This window comes from Bidens hawaiensis, unplaced genomic scaffold, assembly GCF_021521415.1.
Source record: "Bidens hawaiensis isolate Kalapana, Puna unplaced genomic scaffold, B.hawaiensis_p1.1 tig00026829_1, whole genome shotgun sequence".
Lineage (NCBI taxonomy): Eukaryota > Viridiplantae > Streptophyta > Magnoliopsida > Asterales > Asteraceae > Bidens > Bidens hawaiensis.
In genome coordinates this window covers 229,310-244,890 of record NW_027505078.1, presented here as the reverse complement: position 1 = coordinate 244,890, position 15,581 = coordinate 229,310, and the positions used below count along the sequence as shown (strand labels likewise).

The window sequence follows — 15,581 nt, the reverse complement described above, 5'->3', positions numbered from 1 at the left end:
AGCTGGTCTTTCACATCTGCCATGTAAGCTTCATTTTGAGCTTCTGCCATGTAAGCTTCACTTTCGCCAGTCACTTTCTCAGTATCTGCAGTTTCGATGTTCGCCAAATTGGCCTGTTCGAACACTTCTTCAACATGTAGATTCCAGTTATACTCCCCATTCTGTCCGGATATCATGGCTCTATTATCATTACCACCCCCACTCTGTTGTGTAGACCTGTTTTGACTGCGTTCTACACGTTCATTTGTGCACTCCTTCGCAAAATGGCCATTCTGTTGACAGTTGTAACACCTGACCTTCGACTTATCGAAACCCGGTCTCTCACCAACAAACTTCCTACCTGTCTTCTTCATAAACCTCTTAACCCTTCTCACAATCATCGCCATCTGCCACTGCAGATCCATCTCTTCCAGATCATCAGCATCGATCTGATCATAATCTTCATCCAATGTTGCAGGATCAACAATCTTACCCTGAATGTAATTTCATATGAAGCAATGAAAGATGCATTGAGAGCAAACTGCTGTTCAGCAGATTTAACACTCATGGGCATCTTCGAGTAGTTGTTGTTTGAAACACCTGGGGAAAAACTTCCCTTGGTCGCTTGAGGTTTAGAAGCATTTGATCCTCCAGCTACAAATCACACATCACCATTCATGTTGAGAGATACATCACCTTCATGTGTTGAGTTAGCGCCCGACTCTCTCTTTGAGTAGTAAGCAGACGAATCAGACTTCGAACTTGAACTTGAGTTAACCTTTGCACCATACATTCCTGGATCTTGAACCTGATCAGTAGGTGTCTCTTTTCGAACCATGTTTAGTTCAAAAGTTCGTAGCTTGTTAACTGCTGTTTCCAGGTCATAGTCGGCAAAGTCTTTGTCTTCTCTCATCAACACAGTGTACATCTCCCATTTCGGTGGGAGAGCATCAAGAAGCTTTTCAACAATTTCATCTTCTTTGTAAGTAATGGAGTAGTTGTTGAGTTCGGTCATCAGATGATAATATCTAGTAATGATATCATCAAGTGATTCATTCTTCAAGTACTTGAATACCGAGAATTAGGTTTTAAGTAGTTTAATCTTTGAAGCACGAATTCCCACATTACCCTCAAAACGGTTTTCAAGTGCTTCCCAAAGCTCTCTAGCAGTTTTATACTTTCTGAAGGTGTGAAGAATCTCTTGTGGAAGAGCCTTAGTAATCGCTGCATGAGCTTTGCTCTCAGCCTCATACATTTTCTTTTCTTCTTCTTCCATCTCTTTGTATTCCTTGATCTGATCACTACCCTCATACTCAGCAGTTGGTGGAATGTACCCATCTTGAATGCACACCCACATTTTAGCATCTTGGTACTTGACATATTGTTCAAACCTATCCTTCCACGCAACATAATCGGTTTTCTTAAGCATCTTCGGTGCGTTTGTAGCTGAACCCGCTTCCACTTCCATCTTCACCAGTTCCGTAATATTTATTGAAGTCATCTTTCACGAAACACAAAGAAACTTGAAAAAATAAAAATTTTATTTTTAACAGTACTGTAGGCGAAGTTGTGGATAACTTCGCGTAAGTCTGAACTTCGCTAATTATGAACTTCGCTTCCTTTTTAAATTCGCCTGATTCGGCGAAGTTGTAGATAACTTCGCTTAAGGTAAGCGAACTTGTGAGGTAGGTGAGGTTGTGGGTAACTTCGCTTGAGATAAGTAAACTTGAGAAGGTAGGCGAAGTTGTGGATAACTTCGCTTAACCTTATATCTTCGCCGAAACCCTACGAACAGTGACGTCAACTTCGCCTGATGAACACGAAGTTTTTGCAGGTTTGATTTCTGGATTTTACGAGGTTTGTGAAGGTGTAATGGGTTGCTTATGATGGTAGGAGGTGAGTATAACACAAAAACTCGATAAACACGTCCCGCGAATAGTCGAACGGAACGATTTCTACACCCGCGTGATAATCCCGAACCACAATCACGAGCAAATGCTCTGATACCAATTGTAGGTTCCCAGCCGGATCTACACGAGATATCTCGTTCTACGTAGGTGCGGAATCCCTACGTAAGACGTTACGAGCGTAGAAGACGATACGAGTTAACACGATCGAATACACGTTACAATAAACAAATACTCGTTATATTGCAACCTTAAACACGTGATATCAATCACTGATTACAGGACTCGTAAACACGTAAACTAATAAACTGACTGAATAATGAAAACATAAGCCGTAACTTATGTTTATATAATCACGACAACTTCGCCTGGCATGTTCAGGCGAAGTTGTCCCTAACTTCGCTTAGTTCACAAGTTCGCCTGTATCAGCGAACTTGTGAGCTAACTTCGCTTACATACAAAAACACAAATCTAACAAACTCGATTACAGACACTTGACACTGAACTACTGACATCATGCACCAACATGTTGGAATAAAGAGGCACAAATATTTATACTCCCTACTTGGTGAAAGATGTTTTCAGGTAAAGCCATAGTAAGAGTAGAATAAGCTTTTGTCTCAATTTCTAAAGCTTTCTTTTCTTCAACCGAGTATTTTTGAGATAGCTTTAGGTGTAAAACCAATAGTCTCATCTCCAATCACAGGAATGGTGTAAACCTCATCTATACAATAAGAACTATCCGGGTGAACTGATCCTAGATGAGCACGGAAACGGGGTTCCCATTTAGCAACATCACTAAATTTCATCAAACGTGGACATTTCGAATGTGAACCGATCTCAATATCCAGTTGTAACATTTGTTGCATCAACATGATTTAAGAAGCTAATGCATACATACCAGCCATTTTTGAAAAATGGTAAATCTTTAAACTCTAAGGGTTAAAATTGAAAATAAGATTAACGAACTGTGAACAGTAAGGGTAACAATCTGTGAATAGTTGTAACGAACTTTGAACAATTATCAACGAATCACACTTTCACGAAGTTAAGATTGATCAGGTAACGAATCAGAAATGATTTAAACGAATTAGAAACAGTAACTTTTGGCGAATTAGAAAGATTTTATAACGAATTGGTTCAACGAATTGGGTGATTGTTTTTAACGAATCACTAAGTTAATCCTTAGCGAATTAAGTAACGAATCGTCTACAGTTGATAACCAATCAACCTGATAACGAAACAGGTTGTTACAATGGTTTGTAACAAACTTCTGACAACAAATGCCACGTGGCAAAAGTTGGTTTAAAACAATTATCGAGGTAAGACACGTGTTACACGAATTAGTAGTAACGAATCAGAATGTATAACGAAATGGTTAACGAATCAACCAAAATTCATAGCGAATTAGCTAAATATGTTAACGAATCAAGCTGAGAATTTAACGAATCAGACTTGATTGTTAACGAATTGATTTGAATCTTCAAATCTTCAAACGAAGATTTCCAGATTTCTGGAAATTGAAGAACACAAACCCAGAATCAAAAATTTGTAATGCTTTACCAATACTCAACCAAATCGCACACTTATCCTACCAAATTACTCGTAAATCAAATACGAATCCATTCGTATCAATCCCGTAACACAATTGAACTTAATTTGTATCCAATTTAACCAAAAATCAACCTCTGTTTTCAACTAAAACCAGATCTAACCAAAATAAATCTAATTCCAATCGTCCAAACCTCACAAATACCTTAACACATTCAAATCCAATCCAAATCATTCATAATTCATCCAATTAACCTCAATTTGATCCAAAATCAAATCAAACAGAGACTTAACACAAAATACTTTCAAATATCAATCTGATAACATCAATTAACCGTCAAATCAAGCGTAAACGAGCACTGAAAGCTCTGATACCACTTGTTTGATTGTATGTTATATGTATGAATACGATTAATCTCAATACGGATCTAGTTCATTATTACGTTTGATTCTATGTTATATGTATATATTATCAGTTGTATGTATGTGTATAATATTAGTATGAAGCTTAAGAGAGAATTGGGCAATAATTCATTAATATTAAAACTCAAAACTTAAATTATCTGTGAACAGTGTTCACTATAAATAGAAGATGGATCTAGTTCGTTACACATTTCGTAACAAACTAGCATCCACTTCGTTACATACAAATAACCAAAATAACCTTAATGAATCACCCCTTGATTCTTAAACATCCTTAACGAATCAGGAGGGTTAATAACTTAGATCTAGTTCGCTAAAAATCCTTAGCGAACTAGACTATACTTTAGCGAACTAACTTAATAACTTAATAGTTTATTACATAAATAAAGGACAAATACATAAACGTTAAATACAAAGACTCCAGACGAAAAACCGTGCACTAACAGATAGTTATGTATGTATTATGAATGTATGAGAGTATGAAAGATAGAAAGAAAGTATGTATGTTCGAATGAAAAAAATAACAGGCTAAGTATGTAATATGTGTATACGGATACATATATATAAATACTTGAATGTATTTTATGTTGCCTGATTAACTAGAACTCACTCAGCGTAGCTGACTTTTAGTATGCACGCAAGTGAGTAGGATGAGACAGCTGCATCTGAATATGTATATACTCATGGCAGATGATTATAGAAGCTGGCATCTGAAGACTCAGTGTTAATGTTTGAACTAAAAGACATGTTTTAGGTTGTGTTTTAAAGACAAGTTACGAATGTTGAAGTTTTATTTTATTTCGTGAAAGTTTTAATCCTACGCTAAAGCTGGGCACCAGGAGCAGGGCCTTATAAGTTTGTATCAGAGCATAAGTTCGAGAGAATTAAGCATCCCATATGCTTAGACTCGAATAGAGAATGGGACATAAGTAAGAAAAGAAAGAAGATGCCAGTTCAAGAAAGCCATGTGTCACTCAAGCAATTTAAGTTAAGGCGGAATCAATAACAAACATACGGTTGCTTAATCAATATTCAAAGGTAACCAACACAAACAAGATTCACTCAAAAAATTTCCATTCATATAATATTCATCATACAAATTGGATAATCGATTTAGGGTTTCTTGAAGGAGGGTTTTTTTCCGTACGTATCCTAGGACATCCTTCACACAAAAAAATATTCTATCTTAATTAATGTGTCACTCTCTGTCTTGTCCGTAGGCGGCGTGCCCTAAAACATTCTATTTATAGGCCTGCCACCCTAGGATAGCTGTCATTCCTTCTAGAAACCCCAAACATTAAAACATATTCAAATTACATAATCACAAAATATTCTAAGTGTAAAACAAGTCTTCCGGGTAGGCTTTGCATTAATATTCATTCTCTGAGTACGCTGTGTACTTTGCCATCCTTCAGGACTTGGTAACATAGAAGTGTGCTCGGATCAGTTTCCGGGTAGACTTTACTTGAAGAGTATTTTACCAAGTAAAATACTCACCGGGTAGACTTCAGTCTTCTTGACTTTGCCCGACTTTGCCCGACAAACCCTTATGAGCAACCTTGTTCTTCAATGGCCCATTCAACTCATTGCTATAAAATAACTTATTAGCAAGGTGTACTCGGGAGTACTCTTCCTTTCTTGAGTTGAACCTTGCTCGATATTACTTAATGATATTCCATTTAATCATCAAGCTTGCTTGGTCCACTATTATTAATGAATACCTTGCCCGGTCTTCCAATCACTTGGCTTCATGGACTTGGTTTGCCAAAAGCTTACTTGGGAGTGAACTTTACTTGGCTATGAAGAACATACTTGCTTGATAAAGTGAACCTTGCCCGGATTTACATAAATTAATGAACCTTGCCCGACAATGCACTAATTTGCAAACCCTTCTCGGATATCCACTAAATAAGACTACTTGAAGATAACCTTGCCCGATAGACAAAATATCGTACCCGGCTAAGTAAAAGCTTGCTCGGAGGTCCAAGGTGTGCCCGGTTCCATATTTAGCGAATTCTGAGGAGGTTGAGAAGATTCCAATCTTCCATATATCTCATTTTGGTCAAACCTTTGACTCAACAGACTCGAGAGGAAGTTAAGGATATGAGTTAGGATGACCTGAAGGAAATAGTGATGAAGCGATTTTATGTTGATGCTGAGGTTGAAAGGGCAGCGATGAAGTTTCTGAACTTGAAGGCGGGTAAGATGGCACACCGCGAGTATACTACCGAATTCAACCACATGTCTAGGTTAGTTCCTGACATGGTGAATACTGAAGCCAAAAGAATCAAGTGCTACATGAGAGGACTGCCACAGAACGTTCGCATTTTCGTCTAGACCAGTAAACATGCTACCTTCGACTCTGCTGTAGAACTCGAAGAGATGGTTTACGATGATATGGCTGTGGATGAAGTGGTGGTAGAAGAGAAGAATGAGAAGAAATGGGTTGTTCCTGCTAAACGACCCGGTATCCAGTTGTGGAACCCTAGTGATAAGAAGCATAGAGTGTGGGAGAAAAAGTCGTGTAAGCCATGTGGAAAGATGCACGGTGGTGAGTGCAAATGGGGTAAGGGTACAGATGTATGTCACAAGTGTGGTAAAGCTCATGGCGAAGAGTGCAGGCTTGGATCGAATGCCTGTTACAAGTGTGGGAAGGTGGGGCATTATGCCCCAGATTGCACTGCAAAGCCCGCGTGTTACAAGTGCGATAAGACTGGTCATGTGGAAAGGGAGTGCACTGATGGTGTAGCTGGAGGAAGCGGAAAGAAAGATGCTGATAAGCCTTCATATTAACTCAAGAACAAGCCAAACAGATTCCTGACGTTGTGACATGTACGTTTTTAGTGAACGGTATTTCTTCTTCAGTATTGTTTGAATCAGGTGAGAATAGAAGTTTTGTAGCTACGGCATTTAGTTAGCTAGCAAAAATGAAATGTTGTCGTGTGCCTGAAAATTTTAAAGTAGAAACTGCTACTGAGACTTCAGTTAGAATAATGAGAATGGTTAAGGACTGTAATATAGAATTGGAGGGACATGAATTCCCTGTTACCTTGTATGTCATGACCTTAGGAGGGCTCGATGTGGTTTTTGGGAATGGATTGGCTATCTGAGTTTGAGGCTCAAATAGTGTGTAAGATTAGGTTAACAAGGTTAAAATCTTTGGATGGTGGTACGGTGACGGTTTATGGTGAAAAAGAATGTTCAGGTCTTCATGTCATTTCGATGATAAAAGCCAAAGGTTTGTTACGACAAGGGTGCGGTGCCTACATGGCGTATGTTGTTAAAGCTTCGACCGAGACAAGAGAAGTGAAAGATGTTCCTGTTGTGTGCGACTATCCAGAAGTGTTCCCAGAGGACCTTCCGAGGTTGCCACCGAAACGTGAGATAGAATTTCAGATTGACTTAGTATCAGGAGCTCAGCCCGTCGCGAAAGCACCTTACGGCCTGGCACCGCCTAAGATGAAAGAATTGATGTCCCAACTACAAGAACTCCTCGATAATGGTTTTATAAGGCCGAGTGTTTCCCCGTGGGGTGCACCAATGTTGTTTGTTAAGAAGAAAGATGGAAATATGAGAATGTGCATAGACTATCGTGAGTTGAACTAGCTTATGGTGAAGAATTGATATCCGTTGCCATGGATTGATGATTTGTTTGATCAACTACAAGTTTCAAGTTGGTTGTCACGAATAGACCTTAGATCAGGCTATCATCAGCTGAAGGTGAAAGAGGCAGTCATCCCTAAAACAACTTTTCGGACGCGGTATGAACACTGCGAGTTCCCCGTGATGTCGTTCGGTCTAACAAATGCCCCTGCAACATTTATGGATATGATGAATAGGGTATGTCAGCCGATGTTAGACAAATCAGTTATCGTTTTCATTAACGATATATTGATTTATTCTAAGATCGAATCTGACCATGCTGAACATCTAAGAGAAGTATTAGAGAAGCTGAAGGAAAAGAAGCTGTATGCTAAGTTTTCGAAGTGCATATTTTGGTTGCGAGAAGTGCAGTTTCTAGGTTACGTGATCAATCCTGAAGGGATTACCGTGGACCCAGCTAAGATCAAGGCGATAGTAAATTGGAAGACTCCACAGAACCCGACTGATATACGTTCTTAGGGTTGGCTGGCTATTACCGGAGATTAATTGAGGGCTTCTCCAAGATAGCCGCACCCTTGAGCGGAATGACATGAAAGTCTATAGTATCAATTGGGGAAAGTTTCAGGAAAAAGCTTTTGAGGAATTGAAGAAAAGACTCACACAAGCTCCAATCCTTGCTCTACCCGAAGGTGACGAGGATTTGGTTGTCTGTACTGATGCCTCGCATCGTGGGGTAGGTTGCGTGTTAATGCAACGAGCAAAAGTGATAGCTTATGCGTCCAGACAGTTGAAGGTCCATGAGAGTACTTATTCGACACATGATTTAAAGCTAGCAGCAGTAGTGCATGCTCTTAAGATATGGAGACATTATATGTATGGTACTAAGTGTACAATTTACACCGACCGTAAGAGTTTGAAGTATTTCTTTGAGCAGAAGGAGTTGAACATGAGACAGAGAAGATGGTTAGAGTTGATAAAGGCCTATGATTGTGATATCAAGTATGATCCTGGTAAAGATAATGTGGTCGTCGACACGCTAAGCCGTAAGAATGAAAAAGTCATTGCAACCGTGAAGTCGTATAAGTTGATCATTAACTCAGACCTCTTCGAAGAAATCGTCAAGGCGTAGTCTGAGGTGCTTACAGATGAAGGATTAATGAAGAAAGAAATAATTTTTGGGCAACAAGATGAGCTGATGGAAAACACTCATGGTGTTAAGACTAGGTTTGACCGAATGTCAGTTCCATGCCATGGAAATTAAAGAGGTCGAATCTTAGATGAAGCTCACAAGTCGAGATACTCATTTCATCTGGGATCCACCAAGTTGTATCAAGATCTCAAGAGAGACTACTAGTGGTCGGGTATGAAGAATGATGTAGTAGATTATGTTAGTAAGTGCTTGACTTGCTTGCAAGTCAAAGCTGAACACCGGAAGCCTTATGGGATTATGCAGCCCTTGGAGATACCTGAATAAAAATGGGAACACATCACCATGGATTTCATAACTAAGCTACCCTATAAAGCTAAGCATCATGATACCATTTGGGGATTGTGGACCGACTAAGTGTGCTCACTTTCAACCTATACGAGTGGTTATCTCGTCAGAATCGTTAGAAAATGTGTTCATAAAAGAGGTGGTGGCTAAGCATGGAGTGTTTTTTATCGATTGTGTCTGATAGAGATACTCGCTTTACTTCAAGATTTTGGAAGAAGTTCCACGAAGCTATGGGAACAAGAATGAACATGAATACGACGTATCATCCTCAAATAGATGGGGAGTCTGAAAGGACTATCCAAACCCTTGAGGATATGCTACGTGCTTGTGATTTAGACTTTAGAGGAAGTTGGGATTATCATTTGCATCTAACAGAGTTCTCCTATAACAACAACTACCATTCAAGTATTGGTATGCCACCTTTTGAGATGCTATACGGTAGACGTTGTAGAACCCCTGTATGTTGGGGAGAGATTGGTCAGAAGAAGCTTGGAATTTTGGAAGTTGTGCAAGAAACCTCTTCAAAGTTTGATCATATCAAAGCAAGAATGAAAGATGCTCAAGATAGTCAGAAATCCTATGCTAATAAGCGGCGACGACCAATCGATTTTAACATTGGTGACAATGTGATGCTCAAGGTCTGGCCTTGGAAAGGAATTATTCATTTTAGGAAGAGAGGAATGTTGAGTCCAAGGTACATTAGACCGTTTAAGATTGTTGATCGTGTGGGCGAAGTGGCTTACAAGCTAGATTTACCAGAAGACTTGGAAGGAATTCATTCTACTTTTCATGTTTCCCATCTGAGAAAATGTCTAGCGGATGACACGTCTCATGTGCCATTAGTAGACATCGAGGTTGATGAGCAGTTAAACTATATTGAATAGCCGGTAGGGATAGTCGACCGCAAGGAAAAACAGCTTCGTCAAAAAGTTATTTCTTTGGTGAAGGAGATATGGAAGCACCGTTAAGGATCAGATGCCACCTAGGAAGTTGAAGAAGAGATGCACAAGTTTTACCCGGGATTGTTTATGTAATTGTTAGGTTTCGGGGACGAAACCTCTTTAAGGGGGGAAGACTTGTAACATTCGGTTTTCCATTCGGTTAATGAAATAATAATATTAGTGATTTTGAGATGGGCTTGTGTTGGGTTAAATAAATATGGGTGATGAACTTGGATTAATAAGGAAGGAACAAAAACCATGGGCTAAGCCCATGACCCATGATATAAGTACAATAATTATCCATTAATTCCCTCATTCTCATCCATTCCATACACCATCCAAAACACACACTTAAGAGCTCTCTCTATTTTATCTCTCTCTAGAAGACATAACCAAGGAAAACCGAGCATCGATCCGAGGTAATGATGTTATAATATCTTATGGATCCAAACCCGCTAGATCTAGTCGCGGAACGATGAGTCGACACCATCAACCGTTAAAGTCACGAGATCCAGATGGATCGGGTATAAACTGGTCAAAAGATGAGCTTAGGGGTCACCCTAGCTCGGATCTGGATCAAACAGGACGAAAACGATGAAAAACGGTGTAAAATACGTTTTTCCGGCCACCGCCCGTTTTTCCAGAATGGCGGCGCTGGAAAAACGGCGCCAGAAAGGCGGCGTACGAGGTTAAGCATGTCAGAGAATGTTTCTGACGTTCTCTGACCTATCCCTAATTCGTTTACGGAAAAGTCACGAATAAGCTTTAATTCGTTATGGCCATTCGCTAAGGAAAAGTAACGAATAAGCCTTAATTCGTTATGCCCATTCTTTAAAGAAGAATGACGAACTAACCGCATTCGCTAAGGCCATTCGTTAATTGAGGGATGAATGAACCACATTCGTTATAGAGTTCATTCGTTAACTAGACCAAACGAATGAGTCCATTATTTATGAAGGTCAGTTTGCTATAAGGGCCAATTCGTTATAAAGGTCAATTCGTTATAAAGGCCAATTCGTTATAATAGTCCATTTGTTAGCACATTGATGGTAAAACCAGGATACCCTCAAGATCTAACTGGAAGTTTAAGTTATAAGGGCCAATTCGTTATAAAGCTCAATTCGTTATAAAGGCCAATTCGTTATAATAGTCCAATTGTTATAGGGGTCCATTCGTTAAGAAATAACGAAGTAGGCTCCTTCGTTAACGAACTGGATAAGAATTAAGATTGAAAGAAATAACGAAGGAGCCTCCAGCTTAATCCCAGCCAGGGGCTCTGCCCCTTGGACCCCGCTAGGGGCTTCCGCCCCTACAACCCCGCTTCCCCCGGACCACCGTTCATTGAGGATTATAATTAAAATAGAAACACGATATGGGTAGTGATAGTTAATTGATACGTGTAATTCGTTATGCCCATTCTTTAAAGAATAATGACGAACTAACCGCATTCGCTAAAGCCATTCGTTAATTGAGGGACGAATGAACCATATTCGTTATAGAGTTCATTCGTTAACTAGACCAAACGAATGAGTTCATTATTTATGAAGGTCAGTTTGCTATAAGGGCCAATTCGTTATAAAGGTCAATTCGTTATAAAGGCCAATTCGTTATAATAGTCCATTTTTTAGCACATTGATGGTAAAACCAGGATACCCTCAAGATCTAACTGGAAGTTTAAGTTATAAGGACCAATTCGTTATAAAGGTCAATTCGTTATAAAGGCCAATTCGTTATAATAGTCCATTTGTTATAGGGGTCCGTTCGTTAAGGAAAAACGAAGGAGCCTCCTTCGTTAACGAACTAAATAACGAATTAAGATTGAATGAAATAACGAAGGAGCCTCCAGCTTAACCCCAGCCAGGGGCTCTGCCCCTACAACCCCGCTTCCCCCGGACCGCCGTTCATTGAGGGTTATAATTAAACTAGAAACATGATATGGGTAGTGATAGTTAATTGATACGTTTAATTGTTATAAAATTATTTGCGCACAAATAAAGAAAGGAATAACCATTAACGGTGAACGTAACCGAGTTCAGGTGAGTTTCTAGCCCCATTTCCTTGTTATGTTTACGAGGCTGTGTGCATACTCAATGTGATTGTTAATACACTTATCTCCAGGAAAGGTGTGTCTTATATAAGATGCATGAATGATGTAGTAAGAATATATATACATATATATATATATATATAAAAGAATGTATATATGAAGAAGCGTAGGAATGGTTGATTAGATAGAGAAGGAAGGGACCAGACCCTAATAATATATGAGATGGTAAAGATTGTTATGTATGTATTATGAATGTATGAAAGTAAGAAAGACAGAAAGAAAGTATGTATGTACGAATGAAAGAAAGATAACACTCTAAGTATGTAATATATATATACGGATTGTTGGTAATCAGCGAACAAATCACACAATTCACACAATTGAATAAGAACAAGATGATATACACAAACAGATTCTTGAATTAAAATACCGAATTGTTGATTGAAAATATTATTGTAAATACGGAATACACGATTGATAATTTGTCGGGAATCATTCCCTATTTGTAGACCAAGTAATTACATATTAACCCTACTAAATACAAAAATTACAATAAGACCCCTATATTTAATATAAAGATTAGTATGTTTAGTTTATATACTAATGCTCCCCCTTAAACTAAACTTAGTTTAAGTGAGGTCTTCGTTTCTTCAAGATCCGGTTGCCATCACAGTAGCGTTGGTTCGTCATCTTCATCCCGGATCAAGTTTGCCTCCTCCCTTCTTTTCCAATTGGACATTCATGCCTGAAATGCCCACGTTCATTACACTTGAAACATTTTATGTGATCCTTGTCCTGTTGGGCTTGATTTCCTTGTTTATTCTTCCAAGTCTTCCCATACTTGTGTCGACCACGTTCTTTGTTTCCTTGCTTTGAACTTTCATTACCGCAATGTTCACACTTTTGTTCCTTTACTTTCTCTATTCCTTCTTCTTTAGTGAACAGAAGTCTTTCATGCATGTCTACCTCCTTGTTTTTCATCTTGGTGCGTTCCTCGAAAGCCTTTAACCTTCCAACGGCTTCTTGGAATGGCATTGCACCAAGATCCAAAAACTGCTCGATAGCAGCAACAATCTGTATGAATTTTTCTAGCATAGAACTGAGTAGCCTTCGGACCAGTTTCTTATCTTTCATAGTAGGCCCAAGATTGCTCGCTTGTGATGCAATCTCACTTATTTTCCCGGAATACACATCAAGCGACTCGTCAACACCCATTTTTAGAGACTCAAAATCTGACTCGAGTGTTTCTAAACACGCTTCTTTAACTCTGTGAACTCCAACATGTTGAACCTTTAATGTGTGCCAAATTTCTTTGGCCGAAGTAAAATCAACAATTTTCAATACCATGTTTTCTAGAATCGCTTGGAATAGTAATGGAATTGCAGTATTATATTTTTTCTCATCAACTTCGCTGCCCTCTTTAGGTTCGATGGCTTCCCAAATTCCATGGACGTTAAAGATTAATCTGATCTTTATTTCCCAAATGGTGTAATTTGTGGAGTTTAACACAGGGCATTGAAAACTCATTGATGTCCCTCCTTCCTTTGAAGTCACAACTTCTTTATCCTTGGACTCGACCATTTTACGAGTTTTCTTTTTTCCCAATCTTGATAAATTGACTATTACAAATTTAGAAAAATTTGTTGTCAACTTTAATATTAATCCCAGAAATAGTGAACGGGTTTTTTGAAACCAACTATTTCAACAACAACGGTACTCGGGTTTTCCGATCATAATGTAAATCAAAACCAAACCGTTTTCTACCAAGAATAGTACACGAGTTTACCAAGGCAAGCCAAAACCAACTATTTATCTCAACCAACAACAGTACTCGGGTTTATCCGTTGCCTAAGCTGACTATTCAAAACACTAAAACCAATCATTTTTTTTAACCGAGAATAGTACACGGGTTTAACAAGGCAAGCCTAAACCAACTGTTTGTCTCAACCAACAACAGTACACAGGTTTATCCGTTGCCTAAGCCGACTATTCAAAACACAAATGGTATACTGGTTTATCCGACCGCTTCGACCAAGAATAGTATCCGGGTTTTCGGTTGCAAAGCAATTCAAAACCAACTGTTAGTCTCTACCGACAACAATACACGGGTTTTTCGGTTGCTTAACAAATCAAACCAACTATTCTTTAACCTTTTTTTTCAATGTTTTTATAGAACAAATCCAGCCTCTTCTTGAAACAAAATTTTCAAGAACCACTATTTCCTTTAAATACCAATTCGGATTTTGTCTGAACCCAGGGGCAATCAAACAAACCAGGGGCAATCACCCTTAGACCAATGCTATGAACCCAGGGGCAATCAAACATATTCCCTTTTTGTTTAATCAATCAAGTAACTAATACTTGGATTCCAAATCAATAGTTCAACAACAATACACCCTTAGACCAATCAGAAACTCAATCGAACACTATCTGATTTGATTTTTTGGAATCAGTGTAAGACAAATTTTAATTTTAGATTCAATTAAAAGATGTCGATGGCTTTGATTGGAATTTCTTTTCTAACAATAATTAATTAATCACTTCAATTGATTTTAACCAGCCCTTGAATGGAATATAATTGATCACAACCCCTGATCGATTGATTATCACACGGATTCCCACAATGGATCGAATAAACCTGAGACGTTCACAACAGAATTCCAAAATTCATAAAAACCTTGGCTCTGATACCACTGTTGGTATTCAGCGAACAAATCACACAATTCACACAATTGAATAAGAACAAGATGATATACGCAAACAGATTCTTAAATTAAAATACTAAATTATTGATTGAAAATATTATTGAAAATACTGAATACACGATTGATAATTTGTCTGACATCATTCCCTATTTATAAACAAAGTAATTACATATTAACCCTACTAAATACAATAATTGCAATAAGACCCCTATACTTAATATAAATATTAATAAGTTTAGTTTATATACTAATACGGATACGTATATATAAATATGTGAATGTATTTTATGTTGCATTATTAACTAGAACTCACTCGGCGTAGCTAATTTTTAGTGCCCACGCCGGTGAGTGGGATGAGACAGCTGGCTTGAAGGGGGACACAAGGTAGATGAATAAAGAAGCAGCTTCAGAAGATTCAGTTGTTAATGTTTGAACTAAAAGATATGTTTTAAGTTGTGTTTTAAAAACAAGTTATGAATGTTTTATAATGAATGTAGAAATGTTATTTTATTCCACAAAATTTTTATTTAACTCTGATATTTAGGACTGTGTTTATAAGTAAATACAACACCAAAGTAGGGCACCGGGAGCGGGGCCTTACAATGACAAGAGACATTTCCCAACTCCACGACATTCAAATCTTTAACGGTGGGTATGTTTCCTTTGCGGGAGGACAAAAAGGGAAGAGTACACAGAAGGGTACTGTTAGTAATGGTGTTTGTGACATTCGTGACAAAACGAGGTATACTATATTCACTACGTAACAAGTAAACGATAAATCGGTTAATTCTTAGTGCTTAAACGAGTAACCGACCGATACTAATTATGACCCGTATATATACTGAGAGGTCATATACGAGTTATATATATATTATAGAGGCTAACATATTGATATTTAGGCCCCAGCACGTTTAAAACTCTTTAAACGAA

The 15,581-nt window shown here is 38.3% G+C and overlaps 1 protein-coding gene across 1 annotated transcript; it reads right to left on the bottom strand.

Moving 5' to 3' along the window:
- Window positions 1–12,648: 12,648 nt before the first annotated feature.
- Window positions 12,649–13,527, bottom strand: LOC143610540 (uncharacterized). Its single transcript, XM_077084996.1, has one exon. It carries the CDS (start codon window positions 13,525–13,527, stop codon window positions 12,649–12,651), a length of 879 nt encoding a protein of 292 aa, XP_076941111.1.
- Between the last annotated feature and the right edge of the window lie 2,054 nt (window positions 13,528–15,581).

What these genes read in the sequence shown, in the direction of transcription:
- LOC143610540 (XM_077084996.1), bottom strand. Translation starts at nt 13,527, where the DNA reads ATGGTCGAGTCCAAGGATAAAGAAGTTGTGACTTCAAAGGAAGGAGGG.